At 43.8% G+C, this 10,162-nt stretch overlaps 1 gene segment (V, D, J or C); it reads left to right on the top strand.

The window, feature by feature from the left end:
* Nucleotides 1–2: 2 nt before the first annotated feature.
* The window catches only part of LOC116589874, a 40,751-nt gene continuing 30,591 nt past the window's right edge, over nt 3–10,162 (top strand). The window contains 2 exon segments of the V gene segment in view: nt 3–132; nt 455–759. Of these exon segments, the coding sequence occupies nt 87–132; nt 455–759 (351 nt within the window).

Raw genomic sequence — 10,162 nt, 5'->3', positions numbered from 1 at the left:
TGACTCTGCAGCTGGGAGAGGAGCCCCAGCACCAGGATTCCCAGGTGTTCCGATCAGTACTCAGGACAGGACACAGACAACTCACGATGAAGTTTGTGCTTGGCTGGGTTTTCCTTGTTGCTCTTTTAAAAGGTAATTCATGGTGGGGGCGCCTGGGTGGCTCAGAGGGTTAAGCCTCTGCCTTCGGCTCAGGTCATGATCTCAGGGTCCTGGGATCGAGTCCCACATCGGGCTCTCTGCTCAGCAGGGAGCCTGCTTCCTCCTCTCTCTCTCTCTCTGCCTGCCTCTCTACCTGCTTGTGATCTCTGTCTGTCAAATAAATAAATAAAATCTTTAAAAAAAAAAAAAAAGGTAATTCATGGTGAACAAGAGACGTTGAGGACGTGAGTGGATATGAGTGAAAGAAACCATGGGTGTGTGACAGTTTCCTGACCATGATGTCTTGTGTCTGCAGGTGTCCAGTGTGAGGTGCAGCTGGTGGAGTCTGGGGGAGACCTGGTGAAGCCTGGGGGGTCCCTGAGACTCTCCTGTGCAGCCTCTGGATTCACCTTCAGTAACTACGGCATGAGCTGGGTCCGCCAGGCTCCAGGGAAGGGGCTGCAGTGGGTCGCATACGTTAGCAGTAGTAGTAGTTACACATACTATGCAGACTCTGTGAAGGGCCGATTCACCATCTCCAGAGACAACGGCAAGAACACGCTGTATCTGCAGATGAGCAGCCTGAGAGCCGAGGACACGGCTGTGTATTACTGTGCAAGAGACACAGTGCAGGGACATGAGTGTGAGCCCAGACACAAACCTCAGACTACAAGGGTATCAGACCAGCAGGGGGTGCACACCACTCACCAGTTCTGTCTTTAAGCCCAGGAGCAGATGCAGATGAAGGTTATGGTTTCCTGTCGGGATCTAGCGATTCATCTCCAGAGAACACTTTCCCTCAGGGACCTTCTCTGCACACATGATTCTGTGCTTACCTCTTCATTCTCTGACTTTGGAAATTTGTTCTAATAGGAAAACAGTTATGCTAGAATGCACAAAATACAGCGTCACTCACGTTGTTTATTGCTGTCCCTAAATACCCATGAATCACAGATAAACTGGTGCTCATCAAGTGAACGTTTACAGGACTCCCAGCTGCTCTCACTGCGCAGCACAGGTCCACCCTCCTCAACGTGCAAACTCGCTAGAAGCAGCATAAAGTGCATGCTGGATGTGAGGCCACCAGAGGCATCAACAATCGAAAGCAAAAGAAGAAAACATCTTTGTTGGGACATGACTGTCTGAAACAATGCTCAGAGCATCAGTGTTAGTGACAACATGGGAAAGCAGTGGAACCCCCTCAAGGTGTGATGTGTAGTCTGGACATTACACACACACATGCATAAACACACACACACACACACACAAGCATGAAACCTTTTTCACTTTGCCCTAATTTTTCTGCAGCAATGGTGGTCCTAAGACAAAAATACACAGCATACAGGAAGACCTCAAGAAGCAAGAAAAATCTGAAAGAAACATTCTAACATTACACCTGAAGGAGCTAGAGAAGGTTGATGACTAAAGCCTAAATACAGGAGAAGGAAGGAAATAGTAAAGATTAGAGCATTAATAAGTGATATAAAAACAAAACAAAACAATAAAAACAAACAAACACAAAACAACAAAAGAGCAAGTTCTAGTTTTCTGGGGGAAAAAAAAGAACACTAAAATTGAGAAACCTCTGCCTAGATATAGCAAAAGGAAAAGAGAAAACCTGAAATAAATGATATCAGAAATCAATATACTCCTCTGTGGAACAAATAGGGTTTGGGAGGGGTAGGAGGGGCCGGATGGGGAAACTCAGTGATGGGCAATAAGGACACATGATAGGTGAGCACAGGACTGCGTGTTATCAGAGAGGAACAGACTGAGGCTTCTCTCTGAGACGGAGGTCTGGGTGCAGTTTGTTTTCCTCTAGACCTCCAAAGAAATGCCAAAAGCTGCAAAGGGAGGGGGAAAAAAATCCAGAGAACAGAAGCCTGAAAAACCAGTTTTCTCAGATCCCAGCCCCTTGGGAGGGGCAGGAGGACTCAACTCTAGCAAGACTGCCTGAAAAGCCATGCAGCAGGCCCCTCCCACAGAAAGCCAGCCAAAAAAACAAAGAAAACAAAACAAGAGAACAACCACCATTACTTCCTAGATACAACTTTTATTTTTAATTCATTCCCACTATTCTCGTTATTTTCAATTTTTTTAATAATTTATTAACCTATTTACCATCACAATGAGATGTTCAGTACAACAAATTCCATAATAACCTTTTAACTTGAACTTTTTTGATACATATACCTGTGTTTTTCTTTTGCTTTTCTATTTTTTGATTTTTTAAAATATTCATATAGAGATAAGCTTCAAGGTAATCCAGTTTACCCAATCAATGCTACTCTTATATATAAACCAGTTTTACTCCCCCATTATCTCAGGAAAGTTGGGTCCTTTAACAAAGATATCAGAATATCCAGGAAGGGTGAGGAGGAGTCAAGTTGGCAGAGAAGTCGCAGGCTGAGGTGACATCAGGTAGCAGGGGATCATCTAGATAGCTTATCAAACCCTTGCGAACACCTACAAATCCTACAGGAGATCGAAGAGAAGAAGAGAAAAAGAAAATCAACCACTTTCTGAAAGGTAGGACCATCAGAGAAGTGACTCCAAAGCGACAGGAAGATAGTCCTCGAGGGGAGGGGCCGGCTTCTGGAAAGCAGCAGAACAATGGAGCACAAAACTAGAACTTTTAAAAGGCTGCTCCCCTGAGGGACATCACTCCAGAGGCTAAGCGTGGTCCTCAAGTCCCACGGAGTCACGGAAGGATCAGGGGTGTCTGAGTGTTGCGGAGTTCACAGATAATAGAGTGGGAAAGCCAGCTACAGAGACAGAACCGAGTGAGCTCTCAACTCAGGGTTACCTTAAACTGTGATCCGTGGCACAATCAGACTACTGCTCTGTGAGCTGGGACCCCACAAGATCCGGGGAGAGCCCCCTGAAAGAGCTCAGGGATCTGTGGGATTCAGAGACTCCAGGCGGGGCTGTGTGCCCGAGACAGAGACACTCAGTCACAGGCTGGGTGAGCTCAGAGTGCAGCCAGAAGCCTGGGAGATGGGAGTGATTGAACGCTTTTCTCCAAGCACACACTGAGGACTGAGGCCCCAAGCTCTCGGCTCCTCTGGCCAGAGACCGGGAGGCCACCATTTTCATTCCTGTCTGGAGCTCTATGGAAAGCGTTCACAGAACAAAAGCTCCTAAAAACCGAACCTGAGCGGATTACTTAGCCGGGCCCCTGGTAAGGATGGTGCAATTCAACCTCGGGCAAAGACACTTGAGAATCACTAGAACAGGCCCCTCCCCCAGAAGATCAGCAAGAAATCCAGCCAAGATGAAGTTCACTTACCAAGGAGAACAGTGGAATTCCAGAGAAGGAAGAAGCAAAGCACGGAATGCATGGCTTTCTCCCCATGACTCCTTAGTCTTGCGAAGTTAATTAATATTTTTTTTATTTTTTTTATTTCTTTTCAGTGTAACAGTATTCATTATTTTTTCACCACACCCAGTGCTCCATGCAATCCGTGCCCTCCATAATACCCACCACCTGGTACCCCAACCTCCCACCCCCGCCCCTTCAAAACCCTCAGATTATTTTTCAGAGTCCATAGTCTCTCATGGTTCACCTCCCCTAATTTTTTCTTATGCTAAATTCTTTTTAACTTTTACTCTTTCCTCTCTTAACATTTTATTTTATTTCTTTTCAGCGTAACGAATTCATTGTTTATGCACCACACCCAGTGCTCCATGCAATCCGTGCGCTCTATAATACCCACCACCTGACTCCCCCAACCTCCCACCCCCGCCGCTTCAAAACCTTCAGATTCTTTTCCAGAGTCCACAGTCTCTCATGGTTCACCTCCCCTTCCAGTTTCCCTCAACTCCCTTCTCCTCTCCATCTCCCCATGTCCTCCATGCTATTTGTTATGCTCCACAAATAAGTGAAACCATATGATAATTGACTCTCTCTGCTTAACTTATTTCACTCAGCATAATCTCCTCCAGTCCCGTCCTTGTTGCTACAAAAATTGGGTATTCATCCTTTCTGATGGAGGCATCATACTCCATAGTGTATATGGACCACATCTTCCTTATCCATTCATCCGTCGAAGGGTATGTTGGCTCTTTCCACAGTTTGGTGACTGTGGCCATTGCTGCTATAAACATTGGGGTACAGATGGCCTTTTTCTTCACTAGATATGTATATTTAGGGTAAATACCCAGTAGTGTAATTGCAGGGTCATAGGGAATTTCTATTTTTAATTTCTGTTTCTTATTAACATAAAATGTGTTATTAGCCCCAGGGGTACAGTTCTGTGAAGCTATTTTAAATTTCTTAAGGAATCTCCACACTGTTCTCCAAAGTGGCTGCACCAACTTGCATTCCCACGAACAGTGGAAGAGGGTTCTCCATTCTCCACATCTTCTCCAACACTTGTTGTTTACTGTCTTGTTAATTTTGGTCATTCTAACTGGTGTAAGGTGATATCTCAATGTGTTTTAATTTGAATCTCCCTGATGGCTAGTGACTGTGAACATTTTTTCATGTGCCTGTGAGCCAGGCCAATGTCTTTATTGGAGAAGTGTCTGGTCATGTCTTCTGCCCACTTTTTGACAAGATTATCTATTTTGTGTGGGTTGAGTTTGAGGTGTTCTCTATAGATCTTGGATATCAGCCCTTTGTCTGTAATATCATTTGTGAATACCTTCTCCCATTCCATGGGTTGCCTCTTTGTTTTGTTGACTGTTTCCTTTGCTGTGCAGAAGCATTTGATCTTGATGAAATCCCAAAATTTCATTTTCACTTTTGTTTCCTTGGTGTTTGGAGAAATATCTTGAAAGAAGTTGTTGTGGCTGATATCGAAGAGGTTACTGCCTATGTTCTCCCATATGATTATGATGAATTCCTGCCTCCATTGAGGTCTCTCATCCATTTTGAGTTTATCTTTGTGTATGGTGTAAGAGAATGGTTGAGTTTCAATCTTCTACATATAGCTGTATGTATGTATTTCCCCAGCACCATTTATTGAAGAGACTCTTTTCCACTGTATATTTTTTCCTGCTTTGTTAAAGAATTTGACCATAGAGTGGTCCATATGTGGGCTCTCTACTCTGTTCCAGTGGTCTGTGTGTCTGTTCTTAATGCCAGTACCATGCTATCTTGGTGATCACAGCTTTGTGGTAAAGCTTGAAATCGGGCAACATGATGTCACCAGTTTCATTTTTCTTTTTCAACATTTCCTTAGCAATTTCTCTTCTGATTCTATACAAATTTTAGGATTGTTTGCTCCAGCTCTTTGAAAAATATCAGTGGAATTTTGATCGAAATGGCATTTAAAGTATAGATTTCTCTAGGCAGTATAGACATTTTAACAATGTTTGTTTTTCGGATCCAAGAGCATGGAATGGTCTTCCATCTTTTTGTGTCTTCTTCAGTTTCTTTCATGAGTGTTCTGTAGTTCTGTGAGTACAGATCCTTTACCTCTTTGGTTAGGTTTATTCTGAGGTATCTTATGGTTCTTGGCGCTATAGTAAATGGAATCAATTCTGTAATTTCCCTTTCTGTATTTTCATTGTTAGTGTATAAGAAAGCCACTGATTTCTGCACATTGACTTTGTATCCTGCCACGTTGCTGAATTGCTGTATGAGTTCTAGTAGTTTGGGGGTGGAGTCTTTTGGGTTTTCCATATAAAGAATCATGTCATCTGCGAAAAGAGAGAGTTTGACTTCTTCATTGCCAATTTGGATACCTTTTATTTCTCTTTGTTGTCTGATTGCTGTTGCTAGGACTTCTAATACTATGTTGAATGAGAGTGGTGAGAGTGGGCATCCTTGTCGTGTTCCTGATCTCAACGGTTAGGATGCAAGCTTTTTCCCATTGAGGATGATATTCGCTTTGGGTTTTTCATAGATAACTTTTATGGAGTTGAGGAATGTTCCCTCTACCCTATACTTTGAAGTGTTTTAATCAAGAACAGATGCTGTATCTTGTCAAATGTTTTTTCTGCATCAGTAGAGAGGACTATGTGGTTCTTCTCTCTTCTCTTATTAATTTGTTGTATCACACTGATTGGTTTGCAAATGTTGAACCATCCTTCCAACCCAGGGATGAATCCCACCCGGCCATGGTAGATAATCTTTTTAATGTCCTGTTGGATCCTGTTAGCTAGGATCTTGTTCACAATCTTAGCATACATATTCATCAAGGATATTGGTCTGAACTTCTCTTTCCTGGTGGGGCCTTTGCCTAGTTTGGGGATCAGGATAATGCTGGCTTCATAAAAAGAGTCTGGGAGTTTTCCTATGCTTCAATTTTTTTTTTAAGATTTTATTTATTTATTTGTCAGAGAGAGAGAGAGAGTGAGAGCGAGCACAGGCAGACAGAGTGGAAGACAGAGGCAGAGGGAGAAGCAGGCTCCCTGCGGAGCAAGGAGCCCGATGTGGAACTCGATCCCAGGACGCTGGGATCATGACCTGAGCCGAAGGCAGCTGCTTCAATTTTTTTGAAACAGTTTCATGAGAAACTTTCTTTGAAAGTTAGGTAGAATTCCCCCAAGGAATCCATCAGGTCCTGGGCTCTTGTTTTTTGGGAGGTTTTTGATCACTGCTTCAATCTCATTGCTAGGTATCAGTCTATTCATGTTGTCAGTTACTTCATGGTTCAATTTTGGAAGTTTATAGTTTTCCAGGAATGCATCTATTTCATCTAGATTGCTTAATTTGTTGCCATACAACTGTTGATAATAATTTCTGATCATTGTTTCTATTTCCTTGGTGTTAGTTGTGATCTTTCCCTTTTCATTCATAATTTTATTAATTTGTGTCTTCCCTCTTTTCTTTTGGATTAGTGTGGTCAATGGTTTATTGATCTTATTGATTCTTTCAAAAACACAGTTTATAGTTTCATTGATGCATTCTAACTGTATCTCTAGTTTCTATCTCATTGATCTCTGCTCCACTCTTGATTATTTCCCTTCTTGTGTGTAGAGTTGGTTTAATTTGTTGTTGATTCTCCAATTCTTTAAAGTGTAAAGATAGCTGGTGTATTCTGGATTTTTCAATTTTTTGAGGGAAGCTTGGATGGCTATGTATTTGCCCTTATGACCGCCTTTGCTGTATCCCATAGGTTTGGGACCAAAGTGTCTTCATTTTCTTTGGTTTCCATGAATTGTTTAAGTTCTTCTTTGACTTTCTGGTTGACCACCTCAATCAAGGTGGTCTTTAGCTTCCAGGTGTTTGAATTCCTTCTGAACTTTTCCTTGTGGTTGAGCTCCAGTTTCAAAGCATTGTGATCTGAGAATATGCAGGGAATAATCTCCATCTTTCAGTATCAGTTGAGTCCTGATTTGTGACCCAGTATGTGGTCTATTCTGGAGAAGGTTCCATGTGCACTTGAGAAGAATGAGTGTTCTGTTGTTTTAGGGTGGAATGTTCTGTATACATCTATGAGGTCCATCTGGTCCAATGTGTCATTCAATGCTCTTGTTTCTTTATTGATTTTCTGCTTGGATGATCTATTACTGAGAGTGGCATGTTAAGATCTCCTACTATTAATGTATTCATAGCAATATCACTTTTTATCTTCATTTACAGTTGTCTTATGTAGTTGGCTGCTCCTGTAGTAGGGGCAGTAATATTTACAATTGTTAAATCTTCTTGGTGGATAGACCCTTTAAAAATGATGTAGTGTCCTTCTGTATCTCTGACTACAGTCTTTAGTTTAAAATCTAATTTATCTGATATGAGAATCGCTACCTCAGCTTTCTTTTGAGGCTCATTGGCATGAAAGATTGTTCTCCATCCCTTCACTTTCAGTCTGGATGTATCCTTAGGTACAAAATGGGTCCTTGAAAGAGGAGCCCTCCTACACTGTTGGTGGGAATGCAAGCTGGTGCAACCACTCTGGAAAACAGCATGGAGGTTCCTCAGAAAGTTGAAAATACAGCTACCCTATGACCCAGCAATTGCACTACTGGGTATTTACCTTAAAGACACAAATGTAGTGATCTGAAAGGGCACGTGCACCCGAATGTTTATAGCAGCAATGTCCACAATAGCCAAACTATGGAAAGAACCCAGATGTCCATCAACAGATGAATGGATCAAGAAGATATGGTGTATATATAAAGTGGAATACTATGCAGCCATCACAAGAAATGAAACCTTGCCATTTGTGATGACGTGGATGGAACTAGATGGTATTAAGCTTAGCGAAATAAGTCACTGGAGAAAGACAACTATCATATAATCTCCCTGATATGAGGAAGGGGAGATGCAATGTGGGTGGTTTGAGAGTAGGAGAAGAATAAATGAAACAAGATGGTTTCAGGAGGGAGACAAACCGTAAGAGACTCTTAATGTCACAAAACAAACTGAGGGTTGCCAGGGGGAGGGGGGAGGGAGAGGGTGGTGGGGTTATGAACTTGGGGAAGGTATGTGCTATGGTGAGTGCTGTGAAGTGTGTAAACATGGCAATTCACAGACCTGTACCCCTGGGGCTAATAACACATTATATGTTATTACAAAAAAAATTTTTTTAATTATTAAAAAAAAGAAAGAAATGGCCTGTGCAGAGACACCCTGATCTCCTCTGTCCCCCTGAAAGCTGGACATGAGTCTCCTATGGGAAAGGCACCCTTTCCAATGATGGTCAGAGGATGACTGTTCCTGACTGTCTCAGGCACAGGACCAGGCTCACAGGATGAGACAGATGTCCTTAGCACCAGAAATGGGAGTTTAAGGCCTAGAAGACTGTATAAACACACCTTACTTTCTCATTAACTTGAATTTGTTAGTTTATGTTTCCAGAACGAAAATGTCACACATAAAAAGCCAGAGTGGAGGAGATGAGTATCCTTCTGGATTGGATGAAATATCTCCTCACAAGAGCTTAATGTTGTGTGTAGAGGGTCCTCATGGGTCTCCTTCAAGGTCAGCAGTGCTGCTGGGGCCTGGGAGCACTCTGGTGACAGCAACAGTGTGCCATCCTCCAGATCTGTACTCAGGGCCATGGACAATAGGACCTCACACAAAGTACACCTGCATAGGCAGGGCCTGTGTCCCCCCTGGCCTGGGAGTCTGGGCACTGGGCTCATGACCAGCAAGAGGAGGCCTGAAAAGTGCAGGGACTCTGGGCTGTGCTTGCTGCTGCTGGCATAGTGTGGACACCAGCAGGTGTGAGCCTGGTCCTGTGCCTGAGACAGTCAGGAACAGTCATCCTCTGACCATCATTGGACTGTAGCTGGGAGCCCTGGTGACCCCATGCCTGTGGGGGAGGGTGACCTGAGAATTGGATGAGGAAGAGCAGTGTCAAGTTAGCTGACTCAGAGGACACTGTTCCAGGTCACCTGCTAAGTGGGGCAGCAGAGGGACAGGTGAGGGGGTCAGCTCTCTCCGAGACCTGTCTCAGTTCCATAAGACCACTCATCACTAGGACTGCTCTGGTTCTGTCTATTCATGGGTCTCCATTCTGCTGGTCATCTCCACTCCTGACACCTGCCCCTTGGACCTCAGGCAGCACTTTCACCTAGATCTGTGTTTCTGCCAGCGACTTCATAGATAATCCTGGATAAACGATGGACTAAGAGTAGGACAGGTATTGGTCAAGATGGCAAGGAACCAAGGAACAGATCTGTGGCCCAGGATGGAGGGTCCAAGACTTGGTCAGGAAATGGTAGGAACCCTGTCTTCAAGCTGATGTCACTGTTGTCCCTGAGCATGCCTACAATCTCCTCCTTAGACAGATCTGTGTACTGTAGCCCCTCAATGATGACCCTGGTGTGCTGGTCCTGTGTGGGGAGAGGAATTTTAATTTCTAATGACAAACCCCTGTGAGCCAGAAGGACTGGGTGTGGGATGTGACCTTCACAGTTTGCTCCAGAGGTTACCTCTCGTTCCTCAAGCACAAGACAGCCCAGTGAGAACACTGTATCCTGTTGCAGGTGCAGAGTGGGGTGCAGGATTGGCAGCATCCTTGCCCCCTGCATGCACTGCAACATGAGGTCCTAGATCACATCTGAGAGGCTGTGGCCTACCTGTGTGGACAAGGACATCCCATCCACCATGTCTGCTGGAATCTGTGGG

The sequence above is a fragment of the Mustela erminea genome, chromosome 5, assembly GCF_009829155.1.
Source record: "Mustela erminea isolate mMusErm1 chromosome 5, mMusErm1.Pri, whole genome shotgun sequence".
Taxonomy (NCBI): Eukaryota; Metazoa; Chordata; class Mammalia; order Carnivora; family Mustelidae; genus Mustela; species Mustela erminea.
This window is presented reverse-complemented; position numbering and strand designations above follow the sequence as displayed.